Below are 25,025 nucleotides of genomic sequence, written 5' to 3'. Positions count from 1 at the left end.
TCTCTGGGAACTCCTTCAAGATTGTTGGAAGACCATTCCAGGTGACTACCTCTTGAAGCTCATCAAGAGAATGCCAAGAGTGTGCAAAGCAGTCAAAGCAAAAGGTGGCTACTTTGAAGAACCTAGACTATATAAGACATAATTTCAGTTGTTTCACACTTTTTTGTTAAGTATAGAATTCCACATGTGTTAATTCATAGTTTTGATGCCTTCAGTGTGAATCTACAATTTTCATAGTCATAAAAATACAGAAAAATCTTTAAATGAGAAAGTGTGTCCAAACTTTTGGTCTGTACTGTAAGTAAAGCATAATAAAAGCAACCAGTAACTTTATATTAAAAAGTAATATATTTAATAAAATATTAGCAGCTTTGGTATTAATTACAAAAATGATGGCAACCTTTGTGAACCGGAACTCCAAGTGAAACGAGATGTAAATAGATTAGCATCAGCCTCTATGCACATTTCTTTATTCTATTGTTATAGCTTTAACATACAATGAAAAGGTAAGGTTTTACGCACACCAGCTTTGTTGCCTGTGTCAAATCTTGTTCAGGTTTAGAAGATTGTTCCTTCTGTGTAACTGTTGGAGACTTTTATTCTTTGCCGAGGAGTCATCACAACGTCTTCGGAGAGCTGCTGGGATCTGGGTCACCTCTGGCCCTGCTGCTTGAGAAGTTATTATCTTATTCTCTTCATGTTTTCTTTCTTTCTGGCTTCACCCAGAGAAGCACAAAGTGGATATTTTAAGGAATGAGTTGATAGAATATAAACATTGCAGGATACCATTATGCCGCCTATATCAATCATATTTGCATTGAAAACAGACAATGGAGTTTTGTGAATTAATCAGTAAGTCCAGTGCGACAGACAAAACAAATAACACACTTAAACACATACACCGTCTAGCTCAAAATCTAGCCATAGGAGAGAAACAAATGCACAGTTTTCTGCCTTAGGCTACTTTCACACTAGCGTCGTTTGCAATACGTCGTTTAGGAGAAAAAACGCATCCTGCAAAGTTGTCTGCAGGATGCGTTTTTTCCCCATAGACTTACATTACCGACGTATCGCCACACGTCGCAACCGTCGTGCGACGGTTGCGTCGTGTTTTGGCGGACCGTCGGCACAAAAAAAGTTACATGTAACGTTTTTTTGCGCGTTGTGTCCGCCATTTTCGACAGCGCATACGTGCCCGAAACTCCGCCCCCTCCTCCCCGGATCTTTCAATGGGGCAGCGGAAGCGTCGTAAGACAGCTTCCGCTGCCCACGTCGGGCATTTATTTCACAGCATGCGTCGGTACGTCGGCCCGACGCCCGTACCGACGCTAGTGTGAAAGCAGCCTTAGTCATCAAATCTGATAAACAAAAAACTGGTTGCTGCAGTAAGAAGCCCCAGACACTTATTTGCTAGTGAGCCACAAATTATGTGTAACAGAAAGGGCCATTATAAGTCAACTCCTTCCTTACACCCTAATAATACAGATTCCATCAGTAATGTTCTCAGTCAGGATTCCCTTTTATTACACAAAGTAGAGAGCTTCCAACCAAGGGCGACTTTCCCCATTACTAGTCTTGACCCACCCACTTATGCCTCATATTTTTAGACTAGCTGGAACTTATGCTATAGTACATATGATCTGCACATACTCCAAATTCAGTCATAATTCTATAAGTTTTTATGTAGTTGTATGAGGCCTTGATTTCTGTTTTAGTATCCGTAACTAGGAAGACAAGTCATGTGTCAGGGCAGGTTGCAGTTGCAGGAAAGCAATCTCCCAGAAACTCTGTTTCAACTCACAGAGAGTTGTATCATAAGTTGTATCATAAGCATACCTCCTGGTGAGCTGCCAGAAGAAAGCGGTGACACTAGAAGAAATAAATCTTCTCCTCGGCTGACTGTGAACGGAGGGGGACTAAGCCTGGAGAAACTAAAGTCTCTGTGCTCAGTCAGTCTTGCTACAGCCGTTCTGCGGCAGTTCCAGTTCACTGGTATGTGCGCTTATGATGGGGCTTCTCAGTCAGTTGGGACAGTGGTCTCGGAATCTGTGTTTCTTCATATTGCAACATGTGACATGACTAATAAGGTCAGCCATTTGAATTATGGAACGACAGCCATTTAATTACATTCTACCCCAAAAGATCAAGATGGTCTATTCTGCCCCATTTAGAAGAGCTGATGCAGGCTGTTAAATGACCGCTGATTGGTTATATAAAAGTTGCTCGCCAGTTGTTTACAGGCCTATTTATACAAGCCAACAAAGCAGTAATAATGACAGAATGATTGCTATTCTACTATTTCTATGCAGCATTATGTCATCAGAAGTACATCTCATGCTTACATGCATCTTCAGCTTTGCTCACTTATCAGGTGAATGCTGACCTGTTTAGACAGGATTATAATCAGGAACAAGTGTTCCTAGGAACGATCATTTGGTGAATATTGGTATGTCGAAATGGGTCATATCTCTTTTCCGTCTCCTCCATAGCGGCTCTCAGAAATTAAGTGCACTTCCAGCTTGATTTCTCATGTCTAGCACATTGGATCACTAAAGAAAAGTTATCATTTTTATTGGGGGACAAACACCTGAACAGCCATACTACTACTTCCATTTATAAAGCTACTGATTCGTTTTAACTTTTGAAACTGTTCTTCTTGTACCGCTTATTCCACAGTCACAGATCCAATGGCTTTGATTAGCAGATAGCAAAGTTTACCTCAATATAAAAAAGTGGTGGAGACTCCTTTCACAGTAAGACCACAAAACTAGGGCCATTTATGAGAACCTTTTATCAAAGTTCCAACATCTAACACTGTGATAAAAAGCATAAGATATTATTTATGCATTACTTTGTGAGCAGAAACTGTTGTCTACTGTATGTAAACTGTAGAAAGTAATGTTTAAGGTGAACACAACAGCAGTGTTTACAGTGCTAGGCCTTCTGTTACCAAAAAGTCAACAGGCTGTTACGATAGATCAACCATAATTTTCATTCATCCTTCAAGAAAGGAAGCCATGACTCCAGTGTCCGAGTCCAAAGCACTAAGTGTGTGTCTCTCAAAGCTGTATTCTTTCAAATTAGGAAAATGAATGTTAAACTTGCATGAAAAAGGACAAAGTGTTTGAAAAATAATTACTTCATGGGTTTTTCTTTATTGGTAAGATGTTCGTAATCCAGTAGTCAAATAGAGAACACAGAGCCTTTATGTAATCTGCAAAAGACAAAAGAAATCGGGCTGACATAAAAAACAATCGTAGGATGCTACAATCCAATACATCCTGACTAATGCATGCATCTGCTCTATTCAATCAACACAATACGAAGAAAGGAAGGCCACATCAAGCTTCATCACTTACCTTCTGTTCATAAGGAGGCAGAAAAATAGAGCGCAAATATTGTATTAAACATCAACCTTGTTCTCAAAAGGTTCTGCACATGTGAATCCCATTAGAGGCTATTTCTTATGGGTTAATTCCCAAATTAATTTTTTGGTATGAATGACAATATGCTTAAATTATGTGATATTGTAATATTGATTGTAATTGACTACGCAAAAAGGCTTTTGAGCCTTTTTGCATAGTCTATTGTGGATTTTATCTTCAAGTTGCACACCAAACAACAGATCCAGAATCTTCAAGTTGCTTAACTGTTCACAATAACAGTAATTTTGACCAGGGGTGCCCAAAATACATACACTACTCACAAAAAATTAGGATATTTGGCTTTCAGGTGAAATTTATGGAAAACATAAAAAGTTCATGATACAGTGATATTTTATCATGAAAATAGGGCATTTAAGTAGACGCATGCAATGGTGATTTCCTCATCTCAAACTATTGAAAGAAAAGCCAACAACATTGGCCAAAAATTGTCAGTGTCTCAATAACTTGTCATGTGACCTTGAGCATCAATTACAGCTTGACAACGATGTCTCATGCTGTTCACAAGTCGAGTTATTGTCTGCTGAGGCATGGCATTCCACTCTTCTTAAAGGAATGTCCTCAGGTCATTGAGATTCTTCGGTACAGAGTTACAAGCCTCTAGAGGGTGACTCACCAGATCCCAGGTTTCCTATGGGATTCAGGTTTGGAGAAGGTGCAGGCCACTCCATTTGAGGTACCCCAGTCTGCAGCAACCATTCCCTAATGGTGCAACGTTGATGAGCTGGAGCATTGTCATCCATGAAGATGAAAATAGGTCTCTGTTGTTAATGTAGAGGCACAATGACTGGATTAATAATGGTATTCAAGTATTAGGTGCTTGCCACTTCTGTATTGAGTAGACAAACCTGCCCACACTGTAACATCACCAACAGCAAAGGCTTGTCTGGTGACAACAGTGGCTGATGCATAGCGCTGTCCTTGATGTCTCCAACATCGTTTGTGGCTATCATTTTTCCTGAGCGGGAATTCACTTTCATCAGTGAACAGTACTGAGACACACTAGTCCCTTTGTCCAGCATAGATGCTCCCTGGCCCATGTCTGTGACCGGTGGTGTGGTCAGGTACCCTTCCAGGTCCTCCAACACGCAGACGTAAATGGTTTTGAATGCTCTGATGTGACATTTGGGTGCCTCTCACTTCCTTCACTTCACTTAAAATGTACCAGGAGTTGTGTGTACTGTATCATCCAGTTTTGAAGGGCACTGTTCACAATGAAACGGTCATCATTATGGGATATGACCAAAGGACCTCCACTTCTATGCCTTTTTTGACTTTTCCAGTCTCTCTGTATCTCTGTTGCAACCTACTGATGACACCCTGTGACACTCTAAGCTCAGTGGCCACTTCCATCTGAGAAGATTCTGTTTGAAGCCTCTAAATGGCGAGATACTCTTGATTAATTGTTAGGTGTTGTTTTGGTCTCATGATGTCAAAATGTGAACAGCATGATGAGGAAGGACTGTTTAATATCAATTCTAATTGAAACCTGAAATTTATTGTGTAATTCATGGATCCAACACCTGTTGTGAATTTTGCCATTAAGCTCCTTGTTAGAGAACAGAAAGTTGTGTGAAAAGTACTGAAACATTGAACAATTGGACACGTGCATTCAAAAGTTTAGTGACGGTCACATTACGTCCACCTCAAAAGGTTAGAGTGCATTTTAGGGTCATCCTGAAATTTCATCAGAAAGTCAACTAACTTTTTGCAAGTAGTGTATGTACACTTATGACATAAATTAACCATTTTGGAAACAAATTGGCACATTGTCGGTGGAATGCGGTAAGGGGAGATAAATGTATTCAGAAGTCAAGTATGTTTTCATGACTTATCCCATGTACCTGACCATTCTTATGGAAGAACCCTCTAAGCTGGTTCATAATGTGCACTAAAAAATGGTAGAAAAAAACATCAAGAAAACAAAAGTTATCCAAAACTGGGTTAGAGGGAAATCATTCAGCAGTCCAGCAATTTTGAAGCTTGACACTAGAAATATCAATCATGAGTGTCCAGTCATCAGGATGCTTCCTGGTATGATTGGTAGAAATCTTTCTGGTCATAATTCTACCCCCACATTGACTGGATAGTTTTTTTGTTTTTGTGTTTTCCTTTTTTCCTCTCCTTCTCCCATGAGCCCTAACTTTTTTTATATTTCCACCCATTTAATCGTACGAAGGCTTCTTTTTTGAGGGATGATTTGTACTTTTGAGTGACAACATTCATATTACCATACTAGAAAATGTGAAGAAAATTGCAAAAACCGAAATTCTGCATTTGTGTTTTGTTTTTATGATGCTCATTCTGCAAAAACAATTGCAATTGCTTGTGTCGCCATTTTCCTAGACTCAAACCGTTTTTATTTTGTGAAGGATTGTTTTTCGCAGGGCAACACATTGTTTTTAAATACACAATCTTAGGGTGGATACGATGTGTTTCTTATTGCATATTTTGAGGAATTACGGCTACCAAAAAAACCCCATAATTCTGGAGTTTTGATTCTGTTTTCCTTTACATTGTTTACTGATCAGGTTAATTATTTTTAAATGCTGATAGTTCAAACTTTTATGGAAGCAGTGATACCTCATATGTGTAATTTTTTTCAATCTTTATTTTAATTGAGAGAAAACAGGTGTGATTCGAATTTTTATGTTTATTGTTTCAAACCTTGTATTGTATTTCTTAGTCACCTTACGGGACATGAACCTGCTATCATCCAATTGCTTGTACTATATACACTAATACTACAGTATTGCTGGATACAGCACAAATCACTGTCTTCTATGAACACCAGTCAAAAGCTGGCGTTCACAGAAGTACCATCGTGACAGGCACAGGGGTCTTCAGCATATTCCTGGCCATCATGGCAACCCATTGGCACCATACGATTGCATTGTAGGATTGCCGATGAGCGGTTAGAATGGTGCACCCCAGGAACACGCATAGTAAATGCAGATATCAGAGAATGATAGCGACATTTAACAGGTTAACAGCTGCTCGGAGCTCAGTTCTACTTGTGGCTGTTAATAGGTAGATGATGGCTGACTCATCTACCAGAAATAGGGCAGGCCGAGATCGTGAGCCCTCTCCTTTCATTCTCTGCCGACAAGTGCAATACATGTACAGCAAGGGTCGTTAAGGGGTTAGGCTACGTTCACATTTGCGTTGTGCGCCGCAGCGTCGGCGCCGCAACGCACAACGCAAACAAAAACGCAGCAAAACGCATGCACAACGCATGCGTTTTGCGCCGCATGCGTCCTTTTTTTCATTGATTTTGGACGCAGCAAAAATGCAACTTGCTGCGTCCTCTGCGCCCGGACGCGTGCGCCGCAGTGACGCATGCGGCGCAAAACGCAAGTGTGACGCATGTCCATGCGCCCCCATGTTAAATATAGGGGCGCATGACGCATGCGGCAATGCTGCGGCGCCCGACGCAGACCGCAAATGTGAACGTAGACTTACCTATACACATTCATGAAGACTAAGAACACTTAATGCACTTTGAAAAATAAACTGGATTTCTTACATTGTTGGGATTGTTTTTTTCGTGTTTTGTACTGGGAATAAGCCAAATGTCCAATGCACATCAAGCGTACATCTTGTGCTAGTTCTTTGAACAATTATTTCTTGGCAGAGATCTCCAGTTTGGCTTAATATTTTAAATGAGCAGAATCTTTAATGCCATTAAGTTTGAGCTACAAGGACTATTAAAGAAAATGGACAGGAGTAGGGAGCATATAAAGCCCCCATATGAATGACTAAGACGATTTACATTTGTGTTGTACGTTCTGTTTATAAAAGAATCTAAATCTTTGGGAGTTGTCACACTATTTACGCACTAACCTAGACATTAGATAAGCGTATAACCCAAGCCCATTTCCCTACGCTGAAGATGGGCAACACTCCACTATATACATAAACATACTGACCACAGAAATAGTTATTAAACTATACTGAATCAAGAAGTGCCTCTTTTAATTAAAAAACTTATTCCTTTATTAACATATAGTACAATACACACACATTAAAATAGTGCCTCTAAACCAGAACAAATTACAACTAAGAGATAAGCAATGGGCATATACAGATATCCAGAAAAATTCGATTTTATATACTCCCTTTCATGCAATATTAGCTATAAACATTTTAAAAAGTTAATCAAAAAATATTTTTATTGCTTTCCACAAAATTCATGGAAACCTCCTTATTGAATAAAGTGCCTTATAATCATAAGGTGCCAATGCACTATAGTAACCGATAGAGCATAATATCAAAGGTGCACGTGCATGTTAATTAGAGATAACTGCTGGCTAAGACATGCATAAAATGTCCACCTTGTCCACGTCTCTATCAAAGGACAAATTCCCACTATAGTGATTCAAAATGTGAGAAAGCACATTGCTACAACATTGTTCACCTCATAGTCACCATATATTCAGCATGAAATAAGATTTTAAACCCCTAATAGATACATATTACCTGGGTCTGTAGTGCCGTACTCCAAGTATAAAGCCAGGTGGCACGCTATACCTCTAAAAACCCCGACGCGCGTTTCGCGACTGCTTCCTCCTGGGGGCGTGTCTAAGGTTAGGCATCATAGGATTTTATAATCTAAGGTGACCAACGAGATTATGCCTAGGCGGGGTTATTCCCGGCACGTCATATAGAAACCGCGCCCACTGCTCTCGTCACTGCAAATGCTTCGGAATAGCCAATAAGCTTATAATGAAGCCGGCGCGTCATGTAGAAGCCACGCCCACTACTCTCATCACTGCAAAATGCTTCAAAATAGCCAGCTTCTCTTCACTATCTGTTTTCTGATCTGGTATTGGCGAACATTCTACAGGAAGTACAGGGAAGTGCAGAGGACTTAAGTCTCTGATGAAGCCCCTTTCGGTCTGTTTGGGACGAATGATTGTCCAGAGAAGATAAGGTGAGCACTACCATAAATCCTGTGCCATGTCTGTAGTAAAGCATCCTGAGATTATTCATGTATAAAGTTGATTTACATCCAAAGGAGTGGGCACATTCACAATTTTGCCTAAGAACATTTCCATGAATAAAGTATTGCATCTAAAAATCTTCCAAGAAACTTTTCCCAATGATCCTGGAGCAATTTAGTGATGAACAATGCTTTTTCCAGCGTGATGGGACACAACAAAACTTTGAACAAAGCATTGAAATTTTAGGTCCATGGTCAGGAAACTCCCCAGATTTCAAATTGTGATACATTCCCAGCACTGATTAGGCAAGTATGGGCTGCCATCAGTCAGGATTTGGTCTTGAAAAATAAGGGTCAACACTGTAAATATTAAGTCTTTACATAAACGTATTTGTTAATAAAAATTTAAAAACTAATGAAATGCTGATAATTGTACTGCACTAACTATAGAAACATCTAAAACACTAAGGCTACTTTCACACTAGCGTCGGGCTCGGCCCATCACTGTGCGTCAGGCCGAGGTTCCCGACGCTAGCGTTGTCTCCGCCGCACAACGGGGGCAGCGGATGCATTTTTCCAGCGCATCCGCTGCCCCATTGTGAGGTGCGGGGAGGTGGGGGCGGAGTTCCGGCCGCGCATGCGCGGTCGAAAAAGACGTTTACGACGGAGCAAAAAACGTTGCAAGCAACGTTTTTTGCTCCCGACAGTCCGCCACTGCACGACGCATCCGTCGCACGATGGGTGCGACATGTGGCAATCCGTCACAATGCGTCGCTTAATGTTAATCAATGGTGAAAAAACGCATCCTGCAAACACTTTTGCAGGATGCGTTTTTTCGGCAAAACGACACATTGTGACGGAATGCAGTTAACGCTAGTGTGAAAGTAGCCTAAAGGAGCACACTTTGTGAAAATTAAAATTTGTGTCTGAAAGCTTTTAGCCTGACTGCATATTTCTGTTTTTGGTAGTTTTGTTTTAGGCTTCTCATCTATTATATGACATATAGAGTCTAAAGGCTTTAAGTGCCGAATTATACAAAAGAGTTATAAATACATACCAGGAGGCATGGAGGATTGCTCTTTGAAGTTGCCCAAGGACTCGTTTAATCTTTCAATATCCTGTAGGAGAAGCAGGCTTTTGAGATGATGTAAGAGCTGAACTTCAGAAAAAGGCACTGCACCACTTTTGATTTGGTGCAGAATCTCCAGAATCTGTTCCGCCATCATAGCAGAGTCTGCACATCTGGAGCTGCCTGAAAGATATACAGATAATATTCTAATAGAACCGTAACCCAAAACCAAGTTCTATGACTACACAGAGATCTGCTCATAATTATAATTTACCTACATCCAATATAATAGGAGAAAAATAGATTGAAACACCCCAGGCTCCAAACACATCAACTCAGAATCCATCATGTCTTTCCACATTACATTTATGCAGCTGTTAAATGCAGTGACAATTGGGTTAGATTTTGCCTGCACCCTTCCAGTGCCACTTTCTGCCAGTAGTTACAATTAATAAAAGTCCACAGATTGAGATTATAAGCCAGTTTTGTGACTTTAAATTGCTATTGATCACATCCTAGTAGCTGCAGTAATATAAAAAGAAGAGATACCACAGCATCAATTGAATAATGGCACGGATTACCCATTCAAAATAGTAATTCTCAAAAGGTGCACATATTGTGTTAAGCAGTATGTCATATTTCAATTACCGTATTTCGCGGACTATAAGACGCACCGGACCATAAGACGCACCCCAAATTTGGGGTGAAAATTGCAGAAAAAAAGATTTTTTATAAGATGGGGGTCCGTCTTATTGTCCGAATTTACAGTATCTTACCTGTGGGCTGGTGGTGGCAGAGCAGGGTCACAGGAGGCATGGTGTCGGCAGAGGTGGGGTGAGGCGGTACGGCGTGCACCTGAGCAGGGTCCCTTCCTGCTTAGGTGGGCGACGCCACGGCCTGGTGTCCATGGGAGGGTGGCAGCAGTGGTTACCGGCAGAGGTGTTGGGATGAGGAGGCACAGTGAGAGGTATGGCGTGAGAGGGGTCCGGGCGAATCCTGTTGTTACCGTGGTGGCAGAGGTGTGGAGACGAGGAGGCGCAGTGAGCGGGGTCCCTTTCCCTGGTGAGGTGATGCAGCAGCCCCGGTAATGCAGCAGAGCCGGGTGAATCCTGTGGTTACCGTGGTGGCAGAGGTGTGGAGATGAGGAGGCGCAGTGAGCGGGGTCCCTTTCCCCGGTGAGGTGATGCAGCAGCCCCGGTAATGCAGCAGGGCCGGGTGAATCCTGTTGTTATCAGTGCGCGCGGCCATCTTCCTGAGGCCGCGCGTTCGCAGATGGAGCTCTGCTGCCCGGGGCTTCAGGAAAATGGCCGCCGCGATCCCCATCTGCGCACGCGCGGCATCCCGCGGCCATTTTCCTGAAGCCCCGGGCAGCAGAGCTCCATCTGCGAACGCGCGGCCTCAGGAAGATGGCCGCGCGCACTGATAACAACAGGATTCACCCGGCCCTGCTGCATTACCGGGGCTGCTGCATCACCTCACCGGGGAAAGGGACCCCGCTCACTGCGCCTCCTCATCTCCACACCTCTGCCGCCACACCTCTGCTGCCGCACCTCTGCCACCGCACCTCTGCCGCCGCACCTCTGCCGCCACGGTCCACGGTAAGCCTGCATTGCGAATATAAGACGCACCCCCCATTTTCCCCCCTTTTTTGGGGGGGAAAAAGTGCGTCTTATATGCCAAAAAATACGGTATATATTTTCAAATGTACAGTATGTGTTTGTGCTGCATTCTCCTGGCACAGATTTATTCTAATGACAAAGGTTGTTCTGGGTAAGGTTCATGGCACAATATAGTAGCCAGCTTCAAAAAGGAAAATGGGGAGCAGGGAGAGGGTTAGCGGATTGATCCTTCCTTAAAAATAGGTTGCAAAGTGGAATATTGACTTTATTTTGCTTGATGCATCTAAAATTAAACAAGAACCAACTTTGCAAATAGTCTACAGTTGAAACTAGAAGTTTACATATACTATATAAATAGACACATATGCAGGTTTTTCTCAATATCTGACATGGAATCAGAATAAACATTTGCGTTTTAGGTCAATTAGGATTACCATAATTATTTTAAAAAAAATAAATTTACGAATAAATTTTTTTTTTGCAGAATTCGCATAAATCACCTGAGTTTATCACCTTCATTTTAGAAGGTTTAGATTTTGTATTAACTCATAATGCGTTCTCAATCAGTGGTATTTACAAGTGGTCGGGACCGCCATGGGCACGCCCGTCGCTTGCGTTTTCGCCAACCTTTTTCTTGCAGCTTTTGAAGAAAAATTTATTACTAGTGAAAAAAAACCCTTTTTAAAACACATAAAAAGTTATATACGTTATGTGGACGATATTTTTATCGTCTGGGATGGAAATAAAGTTGAGTTTGACGAATTTGTAGCATATCTTAATACTTCAGCTTCTAATTCGCTGCTGCGTTTTGATTCAGCTCATCCTTATTTTACTAAGAAAAGCCTGCCTTATAGCCAAATGCTTCGTCTAAGAAAAATTAATAACGATGACACTTGTTTTCAGCAGCAGCTGGATGCATTAAAAAAGTGTTTTGTTGATAGAGGTTATCCCTTATCATTGTTAAATGAATCTGAACAGCGGGTAAAAAATAAAACGCAAGTTGAACTCTTGAAAAGAAAACCGCGTTCCTCTTTACCTCAGACGGCTACACCTGAGCAAAAAAAGTTTTTTAATTTTTGCTTTCAACATACGCCTTTGGATAAAGCTATACATGCGTCAATTCGTAAGAATTGGCACGTTTTAGCATCAGACAATGCTCTAAATACATGAGGTAAAATAACTCCCGTTTTGCTTACAAAAGAACACACAATTTAACAGATCTCTTAGTAAAAAATCGTATTTCTCAATCAAATGATAACTGGTTAACTCTGAATACCCCAAAAGGAAATTTCAAATGTGGGGATTGCAGTTTTTGCCAGTATCATTTAACAAGGAATTTCCTGCAGATTGGCCCTTTGCAACATAAAATAAAGGATTTTATCACTTGCAAGACAAAATATGTTGTTTACATCATCTTTTGTCCTTGCTCTTTCTTTTACATTGGAAAAACTATTAGATCGATGAATATTAGATTTCGGGAACACTTCCATTCAGCGTCCACTGGCAAAGGTTCACCTCGTTTTATACAGCACGTTCAGACAGTACATGATTCCAATCCCCGCTGCTTGCGCTTTGCGGGCTTGGAAGTGGTGAAATACTGTCACATGACTGCTTCTATAAAAGGAAATGACATGCTATCTGACATATCTGGACCTGTGGAAGCGTGGTTGACGCAAAATGGCCGTTGTCCTTTTTACTTGCACTGTCCCTGCCCTGTTTACCTTGTCCATGAGTTTATATTGGAAATAAAGGACTAAGGTTTCTTCGTCACAAAACGGAAGTGTTGCTGCTTTCTTCTTCGTTTGGATAATTATTAATATTTGCCAAATGCCAGAATAATGAGAGAGATAATGTTTTAAGGCATTTTTATTACTTGTTGCAAAGTCAAAAGTTTACATACACTAAGATTACTATGCTTTTAAACAATTCTGGACTGCCCATATGATGATGTTATGTGTTTGGAAGCTTCTGTTTTTTTTTTTTCAATATCTGAGTCAATTAGAGACACACCTGTGGATGTATTTTAATGTACACTTGAAACACACTGCTTCTTTGTGTAGCATCATGGGAAAGTCTAAAGAAATCAGCCAAGATATCAGAAGAGAATTGTGGACTTGTACAAGTCTGGCTCATCCTTGGGTACAATTTCATGATACCTGAAGTTGCCTTGTTCATCTGTATAAACAATTATACGCAAGTACAAACTAGATGGGAATGTCCAGCCATCATATCGCTCAGGAAGGAGATGGGTTCTGTGTCCCAGAGATTAACATGCTTTCGTCTGACATGTGCATATCAAACCAAGGGCAAAAGCAAAAGACCTTGTGAAGATGATGGTGGAAGCTGGTAAGATTGTGTCAATATCCACAATAAGACGAATACTGTATCAACATGGGCTGAAAGGCCATTCAGCCAGGAAGAAGCCATTACTCAAAAGAAACAAAAAGGCAGATTAATGTTTGCAAATGCACACAGGAACAAAGACCTTAATTTTTGGAGACATGTCCTGTGGTTTCATGAAACTAAAATTTTAGTTTTGGGCATAATGACCATCGTTAAATTTGGAGGAAAAAGGGAGAAACTTGGAAGCCTAAGAACACCATCCCAACTGTAAAACACAGAGGTAGCACCGTAGCAGCATCATGTAGTGAGGTTGTTTTGCTGCAGGAGGGACTGGTGCACTTCACAAAACAGATGGCATCATAAGAAAAGAAGATTATGTGCCAATACTGAAGCAACATCTCAAGACATCAGTCAGGAAGTTAAAGCTTCGGCGGAAATGGGTCTTCCAAATGGACAATGACCTGAAGCATAATGCCAAAATGGTAACAAAGTGGCTTATGGATAACAAAGTGAATGTTTTGGAGTGACCATTACAAAGCCCTGATCTCAATGCTATTGAAAATGGGCAAAGCTGAAAAGGCAGAAGAGAGCAAGACGACCTACAAACCTGGATTACAGTGTTTTTCGGACTGTAAGACGCACCGGACTATGAGACACACCCAGGTTTTAGAGGTGAAAAATAGGGAAAAAAAATATTTGAAGCAAAACATTTGGTAAAATATTTAATAACATAGTATTATATGTGGTGTTATTATATATAACAGTATGTTATTATGTTGGAAGCTGCGGGTAGATGGTGCTGCGGGACCAGTGTGCTGTCTGTAAAGTACTATATGAAGGCGCTGGAGGGTGAGTATAAGAATGGGGGCACAGGGCTTATATTTAAAGCACCACTCCAGCACTGAAAAATAATACTGGAGTGCTGCTTTAAGATCCCATGGGAGAACTATAACTCCCAGCATGTCCTGCAGATCCTATGGCATGCTGGGAACTATAGTTCATCACCACAGGAGTGGTAGAGTGCTTTTTTATGTGTTGTAATTACTAATCTTTTAATTCTTACTTGTACAGGCAGTGCAGGTCCCGCAGCCAGCTAGTGTGGTGACAGGTAATGAAGGGCTGGAGCATCACATGACAGAACTCGCCCTCTTTTTGCCTCACCACAGGTCATGTAAGAGGAAGCTGCATTGTTTCCAGTGAGGTGTCTGAAGGACCTGTGATGACATCATGAAGAGGGAGGGCTCTGTGCTGTCATGTGATGCTCCAGCCCGCCCTCTTCATTATCACACACAGATTCTATACGGGAGCACTGAGCATCAGTACAGCCCGGGCTGTGCTGTTAGGTATGCGGCATCCCTTCCTCCTGTGGCACCCTGCTCCTGCCGCCTCTTTCTCCACCGGACACACGATCTCTCCAGCCGCTGCAGAAATCCGGCGCTGGGGAAACCATGTGGGTCCGCTGTTTAAGTGAAGGAATATTCATTTACTGAACCCCGCCCACTGCTTGGCGCTGACAGGTGGGTGGGGTAGCGATAATGAATGTTCCTTCACTTTAAGCAACGGGACCACATGGTTTCCCCAGCACCGGATTCCTGCAGCAGCAACATTTTCCTGCCTCCTCGTGAGTGCGATCCCACTCCACCGCTGCCCCCTCCACACGTTACATTCGGGCCATAAGACACACCCCACACTTTCCTCCCAAATTTGGAGTAAAAAAAGTGAGTATTATGGTCCGAAAAATACGGTAGTGACACCTGTTTTGTCAGGAGGAATGGGCCCAAATTACGACCAACTATTGTGAGAAACTTGTGGAAGGATATCCCAAACGTTTGACCCAAGTAATTCAGTTAAAGGCAATGGTATCAAATACTAATGAAATGCATGTAAACTTTTGACTTTGCAGTAATAAAAATGCCTTAAAACATTATTCTGACATTTGGCAAATATTAATAATTATGATAATCCTAATTCACCTAAAATTGGAAAGGTTTATTCTGATTTCATGTCAGATATTGAGAAAAACATGTATATGTGTCTTTCTATATAGTGTATGTAAACTTCTGGTTTCAACTGTACATTTCATTTAAAGGTAATGTGATCCATAAATAATTGCAGGTAAAGAACCTGTAATACTTACATTTATTAAGTGTCACAAAGTCGTGACCGCAACAGATTTGGTTACTTAAAAATAAAGCAGCCAATCCCTTTAATGCTTACTGCTGTTTTATATCTATAATTGCCATCCAGATCAATTCATCTCCATTGTAACAGACAACAATCTTTGTGTAGGCTCACCTGGAAATTATATTTTCTTTCATCTGACCCTTTCATATTCCTAATATATTTGGTAGATAAGAAAGAAGGGGGTTCAGATATGAAAGAGAATGATTGCAGGATTGGACCACAGTTTGTTATTACCATGGAGACATATAGGACAGCAGAGAAACTATAGACACAACCGGTAGGAACTATTAACCACTTCACGACATGCGCCATTCATGTACTGCAGTTGTCGTATCCTTCCCTTTGAGGTGGGCTCCAGTGCTGAGCCCATATATTTCCCGGAACATGTCAGCTGTTTTGAACAGCTGACATGTGACCCTAACAGCCACTGGTGGAATCATGATCCACCCATGGCTGTAAAGGCCGCTGTCAATCTCTGACAGCGGCATTTAATGTGATCGCGCCGGAAGCGCGTCAGTAATCCCGCCCATCGGCGCCAGTGTCACATGGATTTTTTTTCACCATGCAAATAAAAAAACAGATTTTCAGCGTTTTTAAATAACATGTAAGCGTTGAATGGGTATGTCAAATCAAAACGTAATGAGATGAAGGGGTTATTTCATGAATCATGTTTTAACCACAACTCTTAAAAGACAGCCATTTTAAACTATTTTGTAGTATTTCTAGCATTCATCATTTTTTGCTTCTCTGTCACCTCCACGATGCTATGCAAATGTACCTGAGGGCTTTCTCTGGACAGAATTGTCCTCCTTCCCCCTCTGGCAGCTGACAATATAGATACTTACAGAAGTAGCCTAAGCTATACTGCCATATTTCTACAGGGAAGACAGTGGCTATTTCTATTGGTTACTCAGCAGTGACCAGAGAATCTTTATGCAGAGAATTGGCCGTGGGGAGAGTGACCACACTTATGTAAATATTAATCAAAAACAAAATAATGGAATAAATGGCACCTTCATTCAGACTAGTATGACTGTCGGACAAGTCTTGAAGACCAGTTACAATTTGACCCTATCAGATAAATGACAACATGAATCAAAACTTTCGGCTTCATTTTCAAACCTTATTCTTCCGTTAGTGATACATACGATCAGAAAAATAAAGGTCTTGCGTTGCTTGAAGGAAATCCAGCAAGTCCTCCCTTTTCTTTCTTTCTTCCTCCTCTGCTTGTTCATCAGCTTGCTTCATTGTACAATCTTCCTGGCACACATCGGACTGACATGTCCTACCTTTGGTCCACTTGCCTTCAGCCTTCAGTCTTTCTTTCTGTCTCTTTCGCTGCAATTTCCTCTTTTTGTTTTTATTGATCTTCCCTCCTTCCAATGCTTGAGGAGTGTTTTGGATGTTTTGCTGTCCGTCAGAGGTGGACTCATTCCTAATGTTTACTCTCCTCTTCTTCCGTCTGCGTCTTTTACAAATTTCCACCGGCTGATCTTCTACAATGACAAGTATACATCGTTACTCAGAGGGTAAACAATTATAGGGAAACACATTCAAATCTTAAAATGAGATTTTTTGAAAAAACTTTGGATAATTTCTGAATGTCACACTTTACACATATTCTATACACTTGTGCATTTTCGAAACTACAAGTATATGGTTTTGCTTTTATTGTGTTTTACAGGTTTATTATCCATTTGGCTCGGTTTATACCACATTAGCATCTGGTTAGGCATCAACAGGCAGAGAATGTATAAGACAGTAACGTAGTAACAAGGTTATTAAGGTTGAATGAAGACTAAGTCCATCTAGTTCAACCCATAGCCTAACCTAACATGCCCTAACATGTTGATCCAGGGGAAGGCAAAAAAAAGCCATGTGGCAAACAGTAAGCTCCACATTGGGGAAACAAATTCCTTCCTGACTCCACATACGGCAATCAGACTAGTTCCCTGGATCAACGCCCTATCAAGGAATCTAATATATATAACCTGTAAGATTATATTTTTCAAGAAAGGCATCCAGTCCCCTCTTACATTTAAGTAATGAATCACTCATTACAACATCATACGGCAGAGAGTTCCATAGTCTCACTGCTCTTACAGTAAAGAATCCACGTCTGTTATTATGCTTAAACCTTCTTTCCTCCAGACGTAGAGGATGCCCCCTTGTCCCTGTCACCGGTCTATGATTAAAAAGATCATCAGAAAGGTCTTTGTACTTTCCCCTCATATATTTATACATTAAAATAAGATCACCCCTTAGCCTTCATTTTTCCAAACTAAATAGCCCCAAGGGTAATAACCTATCTTGGTATTGCAGACCCCCCAGTCCTCTAATAACCTTGGTCGCTCTTCTCTGGACCCGCTCCAGTTCAGCTATGTATTTCTTATACACCGGAGACCAGAACTGTGCACAGTATTCTAAGTGTGGTCGCACTAGTGACTTGTATAGAGGTAAAATTATGTTCTCCTCATGAGCTTCTATGCCTCTTTTAATACATCCCATTATTTTATTTGCCTTTGTAGCAGCTGCCTGACACTGGCCACTAAATGTGAGTTTGTCATCCACCCATACTCCCAGGCCTTTTTCATTGACGGTTTGGCCCAGAGTTTTACAATTAAGCACATAGTTATACATCTTATTACTTCTACCCAAGTGCATGACCTTACATTTATCCCCATTAAAGCTCATTTGCCATTTGTCAGCCGAAGCTTATAGTTTACATAAATCTTCCTGTAATATAAAATTGTCCTCCTCTGTATTGATTACCCTGCAGAGTTTAGTGTCATCTGCAAATATTGAAATTCTACTCTGTATACCCCCTACAAGGTCATTAATAAATATGTTAAAAAGAAGAGGGCCCAATACTGACCCCTGTGGTACCCCACTGCTAACCGCGACCCAGTCCGAGTGTGCTCCATTAATAACCACCCTTTGTTTCCTATTCCTGAGCCAGCTTTTAACCCACTTACACATATTTTCCCCTATCCCCATTATTCTCATTTTATATTATTATTATTATTTATTGTTATAGCGCCATTTATTCCATGGCGCTTTACAAGTGAGGAGGGGTATACATAATAAAAACAAGTACAATAATCTTAAACAATACAAGTCATAACTGGTACAGGAGGAGTGAGGACCCTGCCCGCGAAGGCTCACAATCTACAAGGGATGGGTGAGAATACAGTAGGTGAGGATAGAGCTGATCGTGCACCGGTTGGTTGATCGGTGGTTACTGCAGGTTGTAGGCTTGTCGGAAGAGGTGGGTCTTCAGATTCTTTTTGAAGATTCTGATGGTAGGCGAGAGTCTGATGTGTTGTGGTAGAAGGTTCCAGAGTAGGGGTGATACGCGAGAGAAATCTTGTATACGATTGTGGGAAGAGGAGATAAGAGGGGAGTAGAGAAGGAGATCTTGTGAGGATCGGAGGTTGCGTGTAGGTAAGTACCGGGAGACGAGGTCACAGATGTATGGAGGAGACAGGTTGTGGATGGCTTTGTATGTCATCGTTAGGGTTTTGTACTGGAGTCTCTGGGCAATGGGGAGCCAGTGAAGGGACTGACAGAGGGGAGAGGCCGGAGAATAGCGGGGGGACAGGTGGATTAGTCGGGCAGCAGAGTTTAGAATAGATTGGAGGGGTGCGAGAGTGTTCGAGGGGAGGCCACAGAGCAGGAGGTTGAAGTAGTCGAGGCGAGAGATGATGAGGGCATGGACTAGGGTTTTTGCAGATTCACGGATTCGTGAAATATTTTTGAGTTGAAGTCGGCAGGAAGTGGAAAGGGCTTGGATATGTGGTTTGAAGGAGAGATCAGCGTCAAGGATAACCCCGAGGCAGCGAGCTTGTGGGACTGGGGAGAGTGGGCAGCCATTTACTGTAATGGATAGGTTCGTTGGGGGGGTCGCGTGAGATGGGGGAAAGATGATAAATTCTGTTTTGTCCATGTTAAGTTTGAGAAATCTAGCGGAGAAGAAGGATGAAATAGTGGACAGACATTGAGGGATTCTGGTTAGTAGGGAGGTGATATCTGGTCCAGAGATGTAGATCTGTGTGTCATCAGCATAGAGGTGATACTGAAAGCCATGAGATTCTATGAGCTGTCCCAGGCCAAAGGTGTAAATGGAGAAGAGCAGGGGCCCAAGGACTGAACCTTGTGGGACTCCGACAGATAGGGGGCGAGGTGAGGAGGTGGTGTGTGAGTGGGAGACGCTGAATGTCCGGTCTGTTAGGTATGAGGAGATCCAGGATAGGGCCAAGTCTGTGATGCCAAGGGATGAGAGCGTCTGTAATAATAGGGAATGGTCCACTGTGTCAAAGGCAGCCGACAGGTCGAGGAGGAGGAGAACGGAGTAGTGTCGCTTGCTCTTGGCGGGTTAAGAGGTCATTGGTGACCTTAGTTAGGGCAGTTTCAGTGGAATGGTGTGACCGGAAGCCAGATTGTAAGCGTGTGGTGTGCCAGGACTGTCTAGTTGTGAGTTTTTACCTGAAGCGACCTGACTGCGAGTGCAAATGCACTGGGATAGATGGAAACTTCACTAGCCTGTTGCCTGTAATGCTTTGAACAACTGTAAGTGTTATTTCTCATGTTATTTCCTGTTTTTTTTATAATTACCTTGTACATATTTGCAATTGTCTCATTTGTAACATCTTTGTAGAATATTTTGATAAAGCACTGTCTACATTTTGTGGGGTATATTATTTCATGCCAGTTCTTTCTCCCTGCTCTAAGAACGTACCCTAAGTCTCTTGAAGCGAAATTACGCTACTGTTTTGGGGTTAGCTTCGGACCCGTTTAATCGAAGTTGGTGGCAGCGATACTGTGCAGGCTTTTGGGTGTCACTGTAGCGACTGCGGCTTGATAATTATTGTTCCTGCCTGAGTGGGAGTAGTTATCGCGTCGCTGCAGCGCGCCCAATAGCCAGTACATAGCAGGCAGCGTTTCTGGCGACTAATCACCCTAGGTGCAGTACCTAATCTGACCTGACAGAAAGGGGGGCGCCAGAGAGCGGCAAGGTTTAAGTGGAACTGTAAGCGGGATATACACAAATCCCTTCAGTTCATGGTATATTGAAGAGCAGTGGGATACCTAAAATAAGCCCCTGCTGTAAACTAAGAGGTCAATAGCCTCGTGTGTGTTTTTTCATCACATTGTGGCAGTGGAGGGATAACTAGGATAAGCCCCCTGCACATGTGATAGCCGTCTGTTGGTCTAAAGTCACCCCAATCCGTGACATATTGTGGGCAGCGGCTAAGGGATCTTGACAGTCACGGTGTGAATCGTGACTTTTAAATCAACCTTTTGTGTGGCACCGTATCAAAAGCTTTTGAAAAGTCCATATACACTACGTCCACTGCGTTCCCTTGGTCCAGTCTGAAACTTACCTCTTGATAGAAATTGATCAGATTTGTCTGACAGGAACAGTTCCTAGTAAACCCATGTTGATATTCGGTCATGAGTGGCGGCATTATTTTAGCCAGATATGTCTAACACTGAAACACTGCAGCATTTCAAAGAAGATGGCAGTTTAAAGGACACTGGGGGCCATGCCACACAGGAGACTAGTCGGACAAGTGGGTCCTGGGCAGTTTATCTCCGCCCGCTGCCCTCAAGTGACAGGTCTGTCTCTTTACACGCCTGCAAGGATATGGTCCGATATATGCTGCCTATGGATCGGGCAGATTGTATCAGATGTCAGGTTCCCTTCCAGTCTCATTGAGACGTCCGTATCTATTAGGGTCTATGGAACTGTTCACATGTCCATGGGTTTTTTTTCTAAGTGTGTCTGCAAAAAACCCAAAACAAACCATGGAGACATGTCCGGTCTTGATCAGAGTCACAGATCAAAGTCACCCATAAAGTCCTATGTTCCTGTGAAAAACCACAGACAGCACACTGATGGCATCAGTTTACAATCCATGTGCTGTCTGCGGTTAACATTGTAATGTACAGGAGAAGCTTTGTAATTTTATTTTTTTCACACAAGAAAATCAATGATGAAACACTGATGGTAAAAACTGACATGCAGACGAAACACTGATGAAACTTGAATCAAAAACACTGACTAAACACAGACCTTTCTTTTTTACCATGAAAATAACTGATGACTGACTGAGGCCTTAAACAGTATCACCATTCTACTGCCATTGACTGCTATTGTATAAGATAGGAAAAGAAGTCTGCATTATTTGAGGCACATGCTGCATCCTGTTTCAAGGGTAATGTCAGTTTTGGGACTCGATCCGGTGACCTGTGTGGTCTTTTTTCCCCTCTCTGTTGAGCCACAGCCCCATTCATCTCTATCCAAATGTTGTTGGTTCTTTTGTCCTTGCTTTCTTTTTCTTGGTTTGCTTCACTTCAAGTGTTTTTCATTTTCTATTCTGTCCAATCACATTTTGGGATGGACTTTATATAATCACCTTTCAGTGACTTTCTTTGCTGGCTATACTTCTATGTAGAGGTTGTTATGAGTTCTAACTCCTCAACTAAAGGTACCGTTACACTAAGCGACGCTCCAGTGATATAGACAACGATCCGACCTAAACCAGATCGCTGGAGCGTCGCTGTTTAGGTCGCTGTAGAGATGTCAAACACAGCAACTCCAGAACGATGCAGGAGCGATCCAGTGACGTAACGGCGACTCACTTATCATGCACGCTCCATGTAAAAACATTGCAGGCATCGTTGCTTTTGCTGTCAAACACGCCTATATACGCCGATCTGACAACAAAATAAAGTTCTGGACTCCTAGCTCCGACCAGCGATATCACAGCGGGATCCAGATCGCTGCTGCATGTCAAACTCAACGAGATCGCTATCCAGGACGCTGCAACGTCACGGATTGTTGTCGTTCTCGTTGGAAAGTTGTTTAGTGTGAAGGTACCTTTAGGATTGTCTTGCTTAATTAAACACAACTGCTTTTCCTGTGGTCTGACTGAGTCCTCCTTCCCAGCACCCTTCTCTTCCTTATATGTTTGGGGGTCTGGGAGGTTTTTCACTTAGCTTATTTTTTGGTTCACTGTATTTATACTGGTCTATCCTGTGTGACCGTGCTTAGTTTCTTACCCTGGGTTCTCCTATCTCCCTGCCCGCTCTCCTTTCCCTTTGTAGGATTTGTGTTGCAGGTCCTCACTGGCATTTGGAGATGTTTTTCTGTTTCGTTAGGGTATGTTCCCACTGCGTCATTTTTTTGTTGTTCAAAATTGTCCGTTTTTCAATCAGAAGATTATGCAAATTGTCTCTTCAGAGAGGAAGAGAACTAGAACTCTAGTGCCAACTATTGGAAATAGCAATCCTACAAGTCAATGTCGATATGCTTAGCATGTCAATCTCCACAAGGAGAAACAATACTTCTTTCAATCAGAAGACACATAAGGAATCGCCATTTTTCTGTTACATTTTCTACTGAACCATCTTTGTTGATGTGTTTGAGCGTTTCCTTAACCATTTTATTATTGCTTTTTTTGTGCATTGTGTTATTGCTTTTTTTGTGCATTGTGTTTTGGACCTATTTTTTCTTAACTCCATTAAGCAATTAATGCTAGTGTTTTTTTTTGCAATGTAAACACTGGAAAACACCCCAGTTGACTTTTTAGTCTTATCATTAAGTTGTCTAAAAAGTTTTGAGTGTCTTCCTAGCTAAAAAAAAAGTCCAGAATAATTGACATGTCACCTCTTAAAACCTTGAAGCTAATTCAAAATTATCGAAAGCCTGAACGTATGAACAGCCAGTCATATTTCCAATAGAAAGGAATAGGAAGAGTCAAAAAGCATAAAAAATGAACAGCATGTCCATTTAAATAGTTCATTTAAATTAATAGGAACTTTTATTTCAGCACTTTATGCCCCAAAAATGCCAGAAAAAGACGCAGTGTGAACACATCCTTACAGTATAATTAACACAAGCAGGGCCATACGGAACTCGGAATGCAGGCAAGAACCCAACATTATACAGATTTGTCTGACCAAAAGATCTGATCCAGTAAACCCAGATAATTGATGCCAAATTAGAGGAGTTTTATTGTACTGTGACAACAATATCCATTGAATACGATGTGATGTTGGTAGAAGTTGAGGGATACTCCCTGCATGAAACTTTATGCACTATATATAAAATGTAACTGGAATCTGGATGGAAACAGAGCCCACAGATGTTAAAGAGGAATATCCCGGCAAAACATATTTCTTACAAAAGTTTACATGGAGACTAAAATGAGACTATAGAAAGTACTTGAGTACTCAGGAGCTGCAGTTTCAGATATTTCTCCGCAGCAGGATGTATAATTTACAAACATTTTTATGCTTTTAAAGTTCTCCTTTATCCCATTAGACTGGATGTTATGTGTAGTAAAAAAAAGGATAATTGAAAAGGAACAAAATATGTTTCCAAGAAGCATACAGGAAAATAAGAACATGGCAGACGTCATAATGAGGTTTAAATTGTGAAATGTGGAAAGAACAGGGGTGTTTAAAGAGGACCTGTCACCAGGAGAAAATAACCAGTTTTTGCTGTTATTTTATTCACGCTGTTGCTATGAGTATTCTGCTCTTTGTTTAATTTTTTTTTTAATCCACTATTCTGTTTAGATGGCTCTGCATTATTACCCTGTGAGCCACACACCACTCCTGATAAACCCTTGAGTCTGTGCTTTGTGGTCAGCTTCTCTATCCACTGAGTCAGGGCAGATACACCTTTTCTCCAGGTGTTTATTTCATGTTATCAGTGCTTCAGTCTCTTTAGGTTAGCAGGTGTTTTCATTTGTCTGCCCTATCTCCTTTCGGGTGTGGATATATACTTTCTCCCTGCTGGTGATATTCTCATTTGGATGTCCAGCTATTCTGCCCTTGTTTATGCCTGTCAGTGAAGGTTCCGCTAGGGTTTCTCTCTCACGGATTATGCTTTTCACCCTGCACCTATCTTCTGTTTCTTTTTCGGAAGTAGGCGGCATACTCTCTAGCAGTATATACCTTATCTTTTCATTTAGTATTTCTTGGTTTGTTTTAACTCACTCTGGTATCTCTATCTGAGCACCCTTTCCCTTCTGTAGATAAATTCATTCTGCTCTGCCATCCGGTTCCTTAGGAAGAATGTAAAGCGCTCCACAGCCTTTGAGGCAGCATAGGCCCGAGCTGCCATTATTTAGTCTGTTATTAGGGCTAGTCCAGTCCATGTAGGAACCACTAGGGACGCAAGGGTCAGAATATCTAGTTTGTACAGTAACCAACTGGGTCAGTTGCAGTTTTTTTTGAGTGTTTTACCAATTTTTTCGTGTGAGTTGTAACACAATCATAACAGAAAGTAGCACTAAATTAAAAGTGACCCTATGTCTATAACCCCCCAAAAAATAACACAAAAAAACCCCAAATACTTCACAGGACCATCAAGAATAATATAAGAACAAAAACTGGTAACTTTTCACCTGATA

General features: G+C 41.6%; 1 protein-coding gene across 1 annotated transcript in view; it reads right to left on the bottom strand.

Annotated features, from left to right (window-relative positions):
- Nucleotides 1–335: 335 nt before the first annotated feature.
- The window catches only part of ERICH1 (glutamate rich 1), a 70,410-nt gene continuing 45,720 nt past the window's right edge, over nucleotides 336–25,025 (bottom strand). The window contains exons 4-6 of the mRNA XM_077290072.1: nucleotides 16,749–17,096; nucleotides 9,443–9,637; nucleotides 336–3,214 (exon numbers count right to left, since the gene is read on the bottom strand). Of these exons, the coding sequence (XP_077146187.1) occupies nucleotides 3,141–3,214; nucleotides 9,443–9,637; nucleotides 16,749–17,096 (617 nt within the window). The 3' untranslated portion in view covers nucleotides 336–3,140. The remainder of the gene's footprint in view (nucleotides 3,215–9,442; nucleotides 9,638–16,748; nucleotides 17,097–25,025) is intronic.

Source organism: Ranitomeya variabilis, chromosome 2 (genome assembly GCF_051348905.1).
Source record: "Ranitomeya variabilis isolate aRanVar5 chromosome 2, aRanVar5.hap1, whole genome shotgun sequence".
Lineage (NCBI taxonomy): Eukaryota > Metazoa > Chordata > Amphibia > Anura > Dendrobatidae > Ranitomeya > Ranitomeya variabilis.
This window is presented reverse-complemented; position numbering and strand designations above follow the sequence as displayed.